Source organism: Crocodylus porosus, unplaced genomic scaffold, assembly GCF_001723895.1.
Source record: "Crocodylus porosus isolate Cpor-Errol unplaced genomic scaffold, CroPor_comp1, whole genome shotgun sequence".
NCBI lineage: Eukaryota > Metazoa > Chordata > Crocodylia > Crocodylidae > Crocodylus > Crocodylus porosus.
In genome coordinates this window covers 4,494,105-4,510,682 of record NW_017728928.1, presented here as the reverse complement: position 1 = coordinate 4,510,682, position 16,578 = coordinate 4,494,105, and the positions used below count along the sequence as shown (strand labels likewise).

General features: G+C 41.8%; 1 protein-coding gene across 2 annotated transcripts in view; it reads left to right on the top strand.

Annotated features, from left to right (window-relative positions):
• CEP112 (centrosomal protein 112) overlaps nt 1-16,578 on the top strand; it is a 275,736-nt gene that overhangs the window by 26,855 nt on the left and 232,303 nt on the right. For both annotated transcript variants that reach the window (XM_019542365.1, XM_019542364.1), the window contains exons 5-6: nt 1,405-1,501; nt 4,909-4,983. In XM_019542365.1, the coding sequence (XP_019397910.1) occupies nt 1,405-1,501; nt 4,909-4,983 (172 nt within the window). The remainder of the gene's footprint in view (nt 1-1,404; nt 1,502-4,908; nt 4,984-16,578) is intronic.

The window sequence follows — 16,578 nt, the reverse complement described above, 5'->3', positions numbered from 1 at the left end:
CCTGTATGCTTGTAAATCCACTCTGTTCTTATATCCACTGAACTGTGGTGGCAGCTCGTAAGTAAATTCCAGTTCTGCTCCTCCTATTTCTTACAAGCAAAACAACAGAAGTAAGATTTTATATAGTAGGGATGGCAATATTAGGTTGCTTTTCTCCAGCCTAAAGGGAGATGGGAAGCTTTCCCAGTAAGCCCAACAGATATTTTCTGACACAAGAATTGAGAGACTTCAAAAAATTGGGCTGCTTGCTAGTCCCTGAAAGGTTGCTTTGTTCAGATTCTTCTGCCTAGTTCCCCAAAGCTAGATCTTTTCTGTCCCCTCTCCAAGTCTCTTTCCTCCCTTAGCTCTGCATTCAGCTCTAGAAAAGGAAGATAACTGCCAGAAAACCCTCTCTACTGCTGATATTGGTGGAAAACAGTGAATCTCACCAGTATTATAAGTTTCTTCATAATATAGATGTTCTATTTCTGAATATTTCAGTGGCATATATGGTTTAGTAATCTCTAGTAATTTGGAGGCTCTTTGTAGTTTCCTGTTAAATTTAGGGAATTGTGCCAATGTTTTGACTTTGTTTGATGCATAGAGAACCCAGAGCCAAGAACGTGATAGATACCTTCAAGAATGTAACAATATCAGCCTAAAAGTGGATTTTTAAAAAACACCTAAGGGAGTTGGTAGCAAAGTCTATGGAAAGTTGTGTGTGTGTGTGTGTGTGTGACAATTTTTTAGAAGTCTAAAAATCTTTTAAATAATAATAAATAAGAAAAAAATTAGGGTTTTTTCCAGTATTCCCTCTCAGCTGTGTGGTGTGCGTGGCCACACATGCTGCTCTGCTAGACATGCCTGTGCAGCCATGCATGCTGCACAGGTTACAGAGAACACTGTTTTTTTCCCCCAATATTAGACCATCTTCCATTGTTAAAACACTACCCAGGCAGCAAAATCTTGTCATATTCAAAGATTATATTTTCAGAATATACCAAAATAAAGCATACTAATATTGAGAGAAATATCTTCTTTAGACAATGAATTGATTAAAATATATGCAATTATTCAGAATAAGATCACAACTGAACTGCCACAGATGTTGTGTTTTAGTAATACACACACATGCACATGTGTGTGCGCACGTCTGTGTGTATAACAAGCAGGAGCAGATAATGAGTAAAAAATTAAGACTTATGAGTATGTAAGTTCATTATTCTTTTCCCTGTTTTTAAAAGGTCCAAATTTAGAAGCCTGAAGAAAGTTTTCCTGTCTTAAGCAGGTCAAACATGAATTATTAACTTGAAAACCATATATCTATGTCTTGAAAAATATTTTAAGATCAAGATCCACCATGTGCCCTAAATTGCTGCAAATAAATTCCTTACATTTTGGTTGTTACTGTTTTTTTGTTGACAGGGAAAGATATAAATACAATGGAAAACTAGCATTAAGGTCACATTCTGCAAGTCCACCTCACCAATCAGATGAAGACAACAATGCCACTCAGATGCCTGTAAGATACTGTTACTTTTTGCTATATTGCTTGATCTTGTTGTAATGAATTATTTTTATGTAGCCCTTTTAGATTGTCATTGTTAATTGCATGAGTCATGATCCCTAGATGCAGGAATGTAGAAAATGGCAGCGGGAAGGACTGAAGCTCATCAGTCTACTCTTGCGGTTGTGGAAAAAAATTCATGCAAGATACTCCCACTTGTCCTAATGGATGACCTCTGCTGGGGTGGAACAAAGCTGGTCTGCCGTATTTTTCCCACTAAAGAATTTGGCAATTAACTGCTGTTGACATCATCTTGTATTTTGCAATAATAGATTAAAGAAACTGCTTAAACTTACTTTGGCTTCATTTATTAATAGTTGACCTTTGAAAGGGTAAATTTTGGATCGTCTGTTTTATCCTGTATGAAACTGTCCACAACTAGCATTAGTGAGTGAGGCAGACTAAACAGACATCATGGGAAATCATTGAAAGTCCAACAGATTTGATATTAGATGTCAATTACAAGCAGTAAAAAAAAAAATGTCTCTGGTTGAGAAATATATATATGTTGTCAATGCATTTTCATTTGTGAATGAGATTTCTAGGCCGTAGTTAGTATAATGTTAAAAATGTAGCTGATGTTTTTCAATTTATTATGCTTTGGACTAAAAAAATTCTTATTACCATAGTTATCAGCTGCGTTTTAAGCAAAATAATTATTTATTATGTACCACGTTATAAAGAAAAGATACTGCATTGCAGACCCTGAATTGGAACTCTAGGAGATCTGGGTTCTGTTGTTGGCTGTGCTACAGATTTCTTGTGCGATGATGGATGCAGCCCTGCACCTCATGGTGATTCAGGTCCTTGTCTCAGATATTTTTGTGATGAGGCCTATAGAAAAGCTTTTAAATAAAATACTCCTTTTTTTACTTTGCCGAACAGTTGGATATTTGATTGCTGAGAACAAATACCATATTTACTCAATAGAAGATTCCCCTAACTGTAAGATGACTCTCCCGACAATTAGATTCTATATATGGAAAATTTATAATTTAGTTATAATTTTCCAAGTATAGAATCTAATTATTGGAGGTTTGCCTTGAATTTGTTCCCTTCCCACTGCTACAGCAGGGGAAAAAAATCTGGGGGTCACTTGCTGCTCAGTGTTCCTCCCCATCTTTTTCCCTTAGTAGCCCCTTCCCCTTAGCGTCAGACTCTGCTCTCCTTGAGTACAAGTTAGTGAGGAGCAAATCTGAAGACAATGACCCTGAAATTAAGCATGGCTATAGCAATTTGTATATTGTACCCATGCATTTAGTTTATTGAGGACTGATGCATGTTACCTTCTGTTGAAACTGCTGTGTTAGCACAGGTACTCCATACACACTGTTGAACATCATTTGGGCACCTACTTACATGTAGCACAAGCTATGCATGATGTTAGTCCAGAACCAGAAAGCTCATGGTTTGCCATACAGTTCATTAGCTGGGCCTTACCAGAATCAACAATGGATTTTCAAGCCATGGTGACTGTGCAGCTCAGCACTGCTCAGTATATGCATGTGTACTCCAGAAAACCCCAAAAGGATCCATGTGCTAATTAGCCCCCACTCATGCCTGGGACTGGGTGTTCTCATCACAAGTCCTGGCATAATCCAAAAATGCCTATGCAGATAAGCCATAGGACAACCTGGTTTGGCTTCACCTCATGGAGGGCAGGGCCACGCTAGTCATGTGCACAAAGCTGTGGAAAGGGGCAATAAATGGATTCTGGGTATGCAGTGTTACGGCTCTTCATGACTTGAAAAAGAGTCGGTGGTGAGTGGGACTGTGCGTAATTCACTACCATATGTCTTATTCAGATGGGCTTCACTGACTTATCCTTGTGGTAGGTTCCCAGCAGCATGTTTGCCCAATGTGGGCCATATGTTTTATAGTTATGCATGGTGTTGGCTGCGTTAATCAACTGTATGGGTGGTTTCCATTGTGGAACCATTCTGCTTTTGGCAGCAGTTTAATGATAGACAATGCATTTGGTCAGATTACAATTATAAGACAATTACAGATTACAATTATAAGACAAGGGGCTTTTTTCCCCCCATAGTTGGGGGTGAAAATCTCATCTTCTACCCAAGTAAATACAGTAGCATGTTGTTGTTCTGTCTTTGATAGATGGCAGAATCCAGGTCCAGCAAGAAGAGTGTACAGTTTAGTTAAAAGTGAAGAATTGCTTCAACGGTGTTGGTTCCCTGAAATCAAAGCTCACTTTGAGTGTTTGTCTTGGTGTATACATGAGTGCAAATAGAAACCAAAATGACTTGCACGTCAACACACAAACTCCTTGTTAACAAAGCTTGATGAAATGAAATAATTCATGCTGCCATGCATTGTTTTCCTAATTACCTTGTACTACAATGAACTTATTGTAGGGGAACTGAAATAGAAAAGTCTGGAATATGTTTTAAATATCCATTTGATATGTTAAATAAAATTATTAGCTATTACTGTACTATTATATATTACAGACCAACCTATTGTGGAAGACACTGAGAGCCCTATCTCCAGTCATTACTCAGTTTTGAAGACTGAGTTGCTGAAAGGGGGAACTCTAGCCTGGAGCTGATTTATTGCTCCTCTTGTCTCTGGTTCTGGTGGCTTTATTTCTATTAATACTCTTTCCTCTCTCCAGTTCACTTTTCTCTTTAGACTTGTGTTACTTTGGCTGATCAGGGTGCTGCCTGATTTTTTTTTTGGAGCAGTTCTCACCCGGATCTGTTCTGTGGTACTGCTATATGTAGCCTGATTTCAGAAGGAGTGTTCCTTGGAGAAAGGAATATTTTGATCTCCCTTGTAAATTTGCTTTCTGTGAAGGAGGTCACTACTCTGGAAACCAACCTGGTGATGATCTTTCCAGCTCTGTAGTACATTTTTCTTTGTTGTTTGTTAAGCTATGGAGCCTTCAAGTGGTGCGGAGAAGAGGGATGGAGGGTAGGAAGAAGGAACAACGTTAGAGACAAATTGCCTAGCAACAGCTACATGTTGCTGTTAATTGAACTGAAGCCAAGAGGAACAGTAGCCAGTTCCAGATTAGTAGGTTCCTTTTGGGGAGGGGGAAGAATTTTCATGGGGTGCCTTATTTTTTTTCTTTTGAGGGGATCATACAGGAGAACAAAGCATATGCACACGTTAAATCCCCAACATGGCTGCAATATAGTGTATATATGTATACTAGTTTTAAATTAGATAGCTTGGATACCAGTAGCAGTCTAGCCCTAACAGCATGAGGCTTAGCACAGAATTTATGCTGCTGAGAAGCAGTGACTGCAGCAAGGCATACTCAAAGTCTAACTAAAAGCTTTTTTGCATTGTATCTCTATGTCTGCTCTTCTAATATTTCCTTTGACATTTTCATATTCCAGGAAGATCATCACAAAAAAAACATTTCTTTGGATGAGAGTGACCTTGAAGCTCGCCTCAATAGTTGGAATCTTGGGGTAAAATAAACAGTGTATTTATTTATTCATTGGCTTAAAATGAAAGTTGCTTGGTAATTTAGTCTGCATCTTTGAAATAGTCAACGAGACCTTGTGTTTAGGACGCGGTCTCCTATTATAGATGGAAACAATTGAGAGAGAATCATGACATTTTGAAAGATTAAATCATGGGTGCATGTCATTTCAAGAAGAAACTGTTAAAATAACTCTGCATTTTGGTTCAGGTTCTGCTTTTTTTATGGTGTAAATCCATAGCAGTCCTGCAAACTCAGTGGCATTGTTGTGGATCCGTGGTGGAGTAACTGGGCACATCTACACATGTTTATTACTACCCAGTAATAAACTCTGGAGCTTATTTCTGTCAGGTGTGTGTCTACACATGTGCCTGGGATTGCAGCACGTTGCAGCCCCAGCTAGCACGAGGGCCTGCAGGGAGCAGTTTGGGGGAGGGCATCAGCCTTCCAGCCCGGGGCTGTTCCCCACAGCTTAATGTGCTGCAGAGGGGCTGGCTGGGACATGTGGGTGTTTCAGTGTGGGCTAGGTGGCAGGCAGCCCCCACACTGAAGCACCCTTGTGCCCCAGCCAGCCCCTGTAGTGTCCACATGCTGCTGTGGAGTTTTTTACTGCACAGCAGGATAGTACTTGTATTTATTTACAGGTACTGTTCTTCTATGGAATAAATTATTTTACTGCAGCCTAATAAGGGTGCATGTGTACACACCGAGATGTTGACTGCACAGCTGATTAATCTACTGCACAGTAAATGTCTCGTGTAGATGCACCTGCAGAAAGCAGAATTTGGCCTTTTTTGTTTATCTCATAGAATGTATAGTATGTAGATGAAACTGGGCCTCCTGTGATATAATTTTCTTTCCTTTAGAATGATTCTAATGGTTTTTTAATACTTGCAAAGAGCCCCTCTCCAAAATCAAAATCAAAATCATTGGCCCTGATCCGACAAGCCACTTCACATGGATAGACTATTGGATCTACACTGACTATACAGGAATATAAGCCAAAGCACTGCATCATTGGCTTAATAATTTATTTGTAAATATTCTGCTTTTGCTCCAGTGTTGGGTGATGGTGGAATTTGTTTGATTTGCCACATACTTTGTTTTTTATTACATAAATGGAGTGACTTTGAAGAAAGTTCTTTCTCAACTAAGTTCTACAATTTCAGTACAAGTATTTACTGGGTCTTAGCAATAATGGATGATAGGACTCCCTCAGTGCTTTATTTTCCCTCCTACCATTTAGAGGATTTTAGTTAGGTTTAAAACATTTAGATTTGAAATGAGTAATATAAAAAGTTCAGTTTATATCTTTTCAGATTTTTATCTTTAGCTATGACAAAGACATATATCTAATGGGTTTTTTAATGTCTTGTGTGTTTTTGACATTTTACTACTTACAGAAGATAAATATGGTTAGTCAGTGTTTCTTGTAAAATGAGTTGATAAAATTAATCAAACACTATTGAAATAATTCAGTATTGGGGTTTTTTTTCAGATATTTGGAATGTGCTTTCAGAGTTAGTGTTTCTAGTCTGATCTTTTTTGGGTAATCTTTAAACAAGTTTATATTTCATTTTAATTTAAAGCAACTGCTATAATGAGATTTTTATCTTTGCTGCTTCAGTTATACTCATCCTTGTCTCAGGCAGCAGCACAATCATAATGGTCTCTGAACACCAAGGTTCTGATGCAGTCCTTTTCTCTTTATACCAGTATATTTTTCCTTGAGTTTCAGTTTAATTCTTTGCCCCATTTGATTAGGTTTGTAGTTGAAGTAGATCTTGAGTTATCCAGTTTTCATTAAAATAATATCCTTTCAAATAAAACATATTTCCCTCTTTCTTTATTTCATTTCCTACTTTTATTTGAAGCCAAAGTTTCAAACTGTTACTTGGTTACTACTTGGGCAACACTATTAGTATATAGATTTGAGCAAAGACTTGAGGATTGGATCCATGTTATGAATTGGCAATAGATACACCATAATTAAGACTGGAGCTAGTGTCCTGATATAGAAGTAGTTTTTAATGCATTTGGCTTTGAAATAATGAAATTGCCCATCCTGACATTTCATGTGTTTCATTTAATCTCAGGCTAGAGATTTGCATGAGGAAAAAAAAAAGGAAAAATAATGTTACAGTTACACTGTTTTATAAAGATGCATGTCATTCAGTTTTTGAAATTTTAAAACTTTGACTCATTATGTCGTTGAAATTACCATATCACGCTTGCTGTGGAGGAGTGCCATTTACACTTGTACCGTCAGTGCCGTATCGTGGGTCACTGGTGGCCAGAGGCCAATGTATCGTTGCAGCAAGGGTCAGGAGGGACCTGAACAGATCATCTAGCCTGACCCCCTGCCACAGGCAGGAATGAATGTTGGGTTTACAAAACCCCAGACAGGTGATTATCCAACCTTCTCTTGAATTTGCCCAAGGTAGGGGTGAGGGCCACTTCCTTGGGAAATTGGTTCCAGATTTTGGCCATCCTAACTGTAAAAAATTGCCTTCTGATCTCTAACATAAACCTATTCTCCATCAGCTTATTACCATTGTTCCTCATCACCCCAGGTGGTGCTGGGGAGAAAAGGGCTCTACCTATTTGCTGTTGATCTCTGATCAGTTTGTAGGTAGCTACCAGGTCCCCACTCAGCCTCCTCTTGCTGAGGCTGAACAGGTTCAGGTCCCTCAGTCTCTCCTTATAGGGCCTGTCCTGCTGCCCTCTCACCAAGTGGGTGGCCCTCCTCTGAACCCTCTCTGGGCTGGCCACATCCCTCTTGAAGTGCAGTGCCCAGTACTAGACGCAGTACCCCAACCCTGACCAGTGTTGCATAGAGGGGGAGTATCACCTCTCTGGACTGGCTTGAGATGCATCTTTGGAAGCATAACGAGGTATGGCTGGCTTTGCTGGCAGCGGTGTGGCATTGGCGGCTCATGTTCTTTTTTGGAGTCAGTAATGACTCTGAGATCCCGTTTTGCCCTTGTGCTTTCAAGAAGGAAACTCCCCAGCTTGTGTATGCTGTGGATTCCTTCTCCCGAGGTGCAGCACCCTGCATTTGTCTATGTTGAACCCATCCTATTCTCATCTGTCCACTTTTGTAGTCTGTCTAAATCTGTTTGCTGCCTCTCTTTCCCTTCAAATATGTCCACCTTGCCCCATATCTTAGTGTCATTGGCAAACTTGGACAGCATGCTTTCCACCCCCTTGTCCAAGTTGCTGATGAAGATGTTAAACAGTGCGGACCCGAGGACTGAGCCCTGAGGTACCACACTGCTCACATCTCGCCAGGTTGAGTACAACTCGTCCACCACTACTCTCTAGGTGTGCCCTGTCAGTCAATTTTTTACCTATCCAACTGTGTAGGCATCAATGCCACAGTCGCTTAATTTATTGATGAGGGTGGGGTGAGAGACAGTGTCAGAGGCCTTCTTAACGTCTAGAAAGACCACTTCCACAGCGACACCATCATCCAAGGATGATGCTTGCATTTGCGACCCCCAGGGATGATCTGAGCAGGGTGCAGGGCCCAAGGCAAATTGGCCTGTGTGGGGCCCCACCTCCTGCTCCACAGCACTTTCGTGGGGGAATTAATAGCACGGCACACTGGCCATGGGGGGAGCGGTGGCGGCTGGAATTTCCGGCTGAAACAGCTAAAGACACCCACAACCCACCAGGTGGGCGGGTGGATCACACACAAAACATGGGAGGTGCTCCCCTACAGGCTGGCTTCTGGGACCCCCTCCCTCTCCCCTGTTGCTATGCTACTGTGTACCGTTCTTCAGGAACTTCGGGAAATTATTTGGGGAATAACATAGTCACAGAAGGTATTTTGCTATGTAGCGAGCGACATTTAAAATGTGGTATAAATATAAAAGCTCTTGATGTAAAATAGATCTGCATTCTTAGCAAGGATTGTTTTCCTTTGAAAATAGAGTAGGAAAATATTATCCTCTGTTTGATCAAATGCCTGAATATATGAATATACTTTTCTTATTTTTCTCATTCTGTGCCCAGCATAGGAGGTGAAAGGCCAGGGCTAATGGGGCTCAGTCCCCCAAACATGGGGTAGGGCCACAAGGCAGCCTGGCCATGGGCTCTGAGTGGCTGCAGCAGGGGTGGGGAGGGGCATAGGCAGGGGCTGGGGTGAATGGAGCCCCAGCCAGGCTGTGTGGTAGGACAATCGGAGTCTGGGTGACTCATTTGGGGGGAGGGGGGGCTCCTGCCACTGTGTGTACCCCAGGGGAGGCCCAGGGGGTATGTTCCCCCCCACAATCTGTGCATAGGGCAGAGGCAGCTGCCACTGCGTTCTGGGCTCTGCATCCCATGGAAGCTGTCCTGGGAACTGCACAATGCCATATGCTTGCCACCACTGACCTGCACTGCACCCCCTAACCGCAGGGCACCAGGACGCACGTGGCATCGCGTGGCTCTGGAGGCAGTCACAGCAGGGAGCAAAGCACCTCTGCCCTGTGCACAGATCAGGGGAACATATGTCTTCTGGGCCTCAGCTGGGATGTGCACAGTGGTGGGAGCCCCCCATGCCTCTGGACGAGCCACCTGGGCTCTGATTTTCCCACCACCCATCCTGGGTGGGGCCCCATTCACCCTAGTCCTGGCTGCTGCCTGTGCCCTACTCCCTCCCTCACCACTGGGGCCTTGATCTGCAGCCCCTCCACAGTCCTTTCTCCTCCCCAACACCTTTTCCTCCACAGACTTACCTGCTGGGGGGGGAGGGGTGGGGGACAAGGGGGCAGAGCATGTGTGTGCTCAGCCCACCCAAATAATTTTTTTCTCTCTCTGCCTGTGGTGCCCAGCGCAGAGGAACATGGCAACATCTAAATAGGTTGGCTACCCTATCTAGCATTTCTCATTCATGGAAAGGTACTTTTCAGGAAAACCATAAGTAATAAGAGTTCAAGATGTTTGCAACTTATTTACAACATGTTTTTTGCTCTGGCATCCATTAACATTCTAAATGTAAATTGTATGTGTCTCTATTTTCTTCCCAGAAGTGAAAAACCTTGATCTTGAGACAATTCACTAGCTGTCTTCCTGCTTTCTTAAAATATAAATAAGGAACCAGTGAAATGAGGAGCTTAGATACCTTTTCTTTGTCCTCAGAGCACCTCAAGCTATTTCTCTAAGCTATAACACCACAGTTTCCAGCATTTTAACACTGCAATAAATTTACTTTTAAGAGGATTTAACTTTTTTGCTGTGGGATCACCTGAAATACAGACCTTCCAAAGAGCCTCTTCAATAGCTGTCAATTGTATATACAACAGTAACAAGAATATTAAGTCACTTGCAGACTATAGGGATGTATAAATATCTAGACAGATAAGGTTACAACCAAACATTGCTTTAGGACTTTGAATTGTTGCAGAACAGCAGCCTTTGAACATTTTCTAAGTTATGCTTATGGTCACAGTTTGGGGAATCTTTGCATGCTTGTGAATTCAGTTTGATACAGAGTTCATTTTCTACGTGTGTCAGATTGCAAAGTTCATTTTGAATTTTGAACTTCACTCTCTTCTGTTGTCTCTTTACCTTCGTGTTGAATTCATTAATTCCTCCACATTCATTGCAGATTGAACTGGCATTCTACAGGGTGGTCACAACTGCTGACAATGGAGGGCTGTTAACCTGTCCTGGTCTTTTATTCATGTGGAAGTTCCTTTGGACAAAAAGTTGGCTTCTTTCCAGGGCTATTCAGCTTTTCAAGACTCAACTCCTAGAGCATATCTATAAGTCGCTAAATAGGAGATTTTAATCACCTAAGAAAAGGACTGCAGGTTATGAGAAAAGAAGTGTGTGGAGGGATTCTCACTGGCCTTAGAAAAAGGGACAAGAGATTGACTGTAGAAAGCTGGCCTCAGAAGTGAGGAGATGCTCTGTGTTTTGGGGGAGAAGCCATGGGCATAATGGAGGTGTGGGAGAAGGACTGAAAGTCTGACCACACTCAAAAACTGCTTATGGGGTGAAAAAAAATGAGGTAGGGAGATGTGTACAGGTAACTTCTTCTTTTGCCTATGTCTGTATAGTTCTTGAAGTAACTAAAATAAAGGGTAATTGTATTAGAAAACTTTGGAAAATTTCGGTGTTCTGTGCTTCGGCTTTTACTTGTTACAGGAGAGGTAAATGGTAACCTGGAATGGGCACAAGGCTGCAGCTCCCAAAGTGTGCGTCTTGAGGATGTCTTGAGCATCTGGACTTGAGGTCCAGTGTTGCAAAGGAGCAGCCAGCAATGTCTGTAACAAAGAAGCATTGAGAGGTTGAATCTATCTAGACCAGGGGTTTTCAACCTTTTTTATCAAGTGTACCCCATCTGGTGGTGCTTGCTGGACACAGGGTGGGGAGCTCGCATGCAGCAGCCATCACTGCCGCCCACTGTTGAACCACCACGCTCTGCTTTCCCGCAGCTGGTTGCACATGCGATTCCGTGAGCTTTGCGATTGGCGAGCCAGTGGAGGGATGCCGCTGCCCTTGCCTCGCCTCCCCACCGCCCCTCTGCAATGGTGGCGCAGAGTTCATGTGCAAACCCTGCCCTATGTTCACAGAGGGGCACTGCTGCCCGCACCCCTCTGCCCTGTTCCTGGGAGCGGGCACAGAAACACGCCCCCCCCTCCGCCATTCAGACCCGTTGCACCTCGCAGCTCTACAGGCAGAGGGTATCTACAGCACCTCCTTGCAATTGGCCAATCAGGGGAGCAAGCTGGGGTGGGGGTCAGGGAGGCACTGTGGTGTGCCGTGTGGGGCTAGTGGCATCAGGCATGTCCCTCCCGCTCTCGCAGGTAAGTGGTGACCTGTGGGAAGGCACTGGGGGAGACCCCACTGCCACACCCCAGAGCATGTTCTGTCCCTGCCTGCCCAGCATACTAGTGACCTTTCCAAGCACCCTTAGGGGAACGCGTACCCGCGGTTGACAACCTCTGATATAGACAGAGGGAAACTTAAAAGCGCAAGGGTTCAGTCTGTGACCAAAACAGGAGCCTAATGAGTGTCCAGCTGGAGGAATTTTGGCAGTACTCTGACTACATTAGCTCCTGATATTAACAAGGGACAGAAAATAGTTCCAAGCTATTCTTTTTATGTCTTGGCCCTAGGGCAAGGTAAGAATAAATATAACACCCTGAACATAAACGTATAGGAAAATAATCTAATAATCAGTCTTATGATGGGGAACATGACAGATTTATTTATCAGGGGTCTGATCATGTTTTGGACAGTGCATTTGAAATATACAGATTCAGGATTTCTTTGAAAGTGTCTGCTTACTTTGAAATGCTAACTAATCTCTTATTACAGATTCATAATGCTCAAAGTAAGATTGGTACTAGAGCAAAGGAAATTCTGGGAGTTCTGAGCATAGAAGGGAGGATTTTTGGTCGGGGACAAACTAGAAGGAATTAGTAGTGGCAACCCTTGTAAATACAAGTGTATGTTTACCTTAAAAATCTTTACTTTACAAGGCTGTTATGAAAATGTTGATATTTATAAATGCTTTGAAGCTGTTAAATGTTGTAGAAGTGCTAAATATAATACATGTTTCAGAAAGACTTAATTTAGAAGACTTAATTTATTAATTTTGTGCAGATTATCTAATAGTTGGCCTAACAACAGAAGAAGCAAAGATCCTACTGAAACACAGATGACCTTCTCCATCTGTTCTTACACATTTCAACATTAACACCTCAATGTTAACACAGTTAACATTAACTGTTAGTTAACACAGTTAACATTAACACCTCAATGTTAACATGGTTGAGCATGTGTTCACAACAAGCAACATGCAGAACATTACAGAAAATGGCTCACCAATTGAAATGCTGTCTCTGAATGAGGCAAATCCCTTGTGCTGAGTCAGGTGGATAACTACTGCAGTGTGTCTCCGTGTCCTGATTTGCATACATAAGCCCCACTTCAGAGTGTCTGCGCTGAAGAGCTGCACATGCCCCATCCCCCATGTGTCTGTGTTGACACAGTACAGTTAAGTGGGCTATGGTTGCTGGGGGCTTATCCCACTAAAACCATTGCCAACTAGAGCTACATGCAGAATTGGTTTGTGATATGTTATAGAAGAACAAATCTGTACTTTTCAACCCCATCTTCATAAATGGGTCTTTGCTCAACTCAACCTAGGATTCATCTAGCAGAATAAACTCCCACCAGAGGTGTGGCAGTCACCCACCCTGGTGGTTTTCAAGAGGAGACTGGACAGTTACCTTGCTGGGGTCACTTGACCCCAGATGTCTTCTGGAGGGGGCTGGATCCAATGATCTGCAAGATCCCTTGCAGTCCCTAACAATCTCTGAATCATCTGATGTGACATGCTCCTTATTTCTGTTTATTCCAACCAAAAGAGCAGTTGGGCCTGTTTAGACAAGCTGCTCCTGCTTGTGGCTGCAGTGTTGATGCTGCAAAGTAGATATTCTCTGAGTAGTGCAGAGTACCACACATGATGGTGGGATTTGGAGGGTGCTGCATTCATGGGAGACCGGAGATACTTGCTACAGATTTCCCATATATAGACTGATGCTGCTAGTAAAGGGCAGCTATCCCAGGTCCCATCAGGCAGAGCTGGGATGACCAGCAGTGGATCCAGGAACCAGACCTGCAAGGAGGAGCCTCCAGTGCCAGGACACCTGACTGAGGGATTTCCTGCTAAGTGTAGGGATTGGTTGCTGTTTCCCTACAGGACCATGGCTAACCAGTTCAGCATTGGCAAACCAACAGTTAGTTCTATGTTAATGAAGGTTTTCAGGACATGTAGGCTGCAGGTAATCTATTGGTAGCTGGTATAACCATTGTACATGAACCAATAACTGACTTTCAGAAAGAAAGGGTTTCCAATGTGGGTTAAGTACTTGCATGATACTCCTGCCCAATTTTTCCAAGAGAAGGAGCAAATAAACCTATCAAATGCGAAGATACCATTTCATCATTCTAAGGGCCTTGGCTGATCAAAGAGGCAAGTTATGAACATCAATATATGATGTACCAGAAAATGTGTGCGAGCCAGGAGCCTTGTTCCTTTGTGTTGTGGCACGATTGTCAATAGAATGATGATTACTAGGCATTCTGCTTAGGTAACAATCTACTTTTTGGCTGCAATGATTTAGTTTGGCTGGGGTGATCTAGTTGGGGATGGTCCTGCTTTGAGCAGGGGACTAGATGATATCCGAAGGTCACTTCCAACCTTAATTTTCTATGATTCTATAATATCTGAAAGCATGTTTATAAATAAAATATGTATATTATAAACTTGAGCATGTCATCCCTTTTTTCCAGTGGAATTTTCATTTTTGTCTCTGAGTATTGCCTTTTATTTGTTCAAATGCCCCAAGTAAAGCAGCTTGCAAAAAGCAAGGTTTGAGATTAAAGTTATGTATTGTTATGGTCAGTTCTGCTTTGAAGAGGAATGTAGACCCTGTGGGACCCAGCTATCTTCTGAATGGGTCAGAAGGCTGATTTCCTCAACTAGTTATCATTGAAAGCATATGGAGAGCCATCATCAGCTTTGCCTTATCAACATGCCGTGTTTACCAGCTATGCCGCAATACAAAGCTTTTTTCTCCCAATCAGCATGAAGGGGGGTAAGGGAGGGGGGTGGGGTGGGGAGGCCTTGTCTTGGATTTGAGTACCAGCCGGGGGCAGGTGGTGACTCAGCTCTGGCTTTGGCCCTGGGCTCAGAGCTAAAGCCAAGTCACCACCTACCGTGGCCTGGGATAGGTTATTTGTGGGGGAGGAGGCATGTAGATGGGGGAGGATGGTAGAGAGAGAAATGGGAAACCTGTGTTTATGGCTTTGGGAAGATAGCCCAGCTTGCCCTCTTCCTCCTTACTTTCTGCTCCAGCTTCAGCCCCTCCAGGCCTGACCTAGCTTAGGGCGATATCTTTTATTGGACCAACTACATAGTCCAATAAATGCAATACTATGTACAAAAAGCACTATGTACTACATATAGCTATGTACAATGCTACATAGTTGGTCCAATAAAAGATAATACCCAAGGAATCCTTGCTTCTCGCACCAATATTAGCATTTGTAAATGTCCACACCTTAGTTTTAGTTCTGTTTTAGAAATCTCGTTTATAGTACAATAAAATATATTTAATGAAAGGAAAAGAAGTTTGTCAAATAAAGTAACTTTATTTTTGGGAACTCTCAGATCTCCAATATGAGGTTGCTTAGCTTTCTGGAAGGGAAAGAATTTCTTAGAGCATCTAGGGCTGATAAAATGTCAATAATGTCATAATATTTTTAATATTGCATTTAATTTTAATGATCAATTATAACACTTAATAATTGGTATGGTAATATTTAAGCAGAATGACTGAACTGATCCCAGTAAACGCATACCTTTGCTGTCTTTCATTCAATACTCCGAAAGCAGTTTGGAAATATTTTATAAGCTTCACAATGCCCCTGAGATAACATTTCATCTGCTACTGGAATACAGCCAGTTCTGAGGAATGATATGATGGCTCTGTCATGTACCATAGAAACACAGAACATCAGGTCTGTGTGGAAGTAGAGAATATTGTGTTCATTTGAAAATGCTAGGGGTACTATTAGCCAGGTAGGGTACCGTTTTCCATACAGTATTGGACTTTTTGCCGGAAGAAAGAGGTTAACTCCTCAGCTGTTATCAAAAGTATCGTGGGACCATTATTAAAAAATGCTCCGGAACTTGACCTTTAAGTCTTCCCAAAAATAGTCTCTTACTGTTACCCATGGAGAGAAGAGAACTTCTACCTAAGGAATTCTTTGGTCAGTGATTTATATTCTGTTATCTTGGGTTGGGTGATGAAAGTATGGAACAGAATCATAGCTTTTTTTTCTTCTGGGGGAAACTAAACTTAAGTCACTTGGATGTCCATTAAGATTATTCCCTGGGTCCTGTAAACGATTAGGTTTTTCTCTGAGAATAAACATTTCCTTCTCACAATGCCTATGAAACTTGTAGCTAAACAAATGAAGGACAACCTTTAAAGTCATGGGCTGGCCCCAGTGAGTTCAATTTATATTATTTTTTAATAATTATATTTTATTCTTTTGCAGTGGATAAAAAATCAGTAGCATTTGTTGTTATATTATCATCATTTAATTATAGTATTCTTTAGAAATTTATGGAAAAATTGGCGTGCGTCTCAGGAAAACTCATCTAAAACTAAATGTTCTTGCTGCTTTATAGCATGCAGTGTACTTATTCAAGCACATTTTAAAATGCCTAGCCAGAGGGTTTTGTTTTATTTCCAATCTGATCTGATAGTTTCCATTAAACCCACTAACATTGAAACTAATATGGGAAAATGTCTTTGATGTCAACAAATGTTGTATTTCTTTATAGGTTCAAATCTTTAGAGCATTTAGTATACTAAATTTAGTATACTAAATTTTGATTTTGATTGTCCTGGCCTTTGAATACCCAGTCGAAGATACCTTTAAAAGGTACAGATTTTACAGAAATGCATGCTCAGTGGGCAAGTCTACACAAGATGCTAACTGTAGAGTAACCTAATAATACTGTGCTGTGATGTGCTACTACACAATGTTAATACACTACTGCACAGTA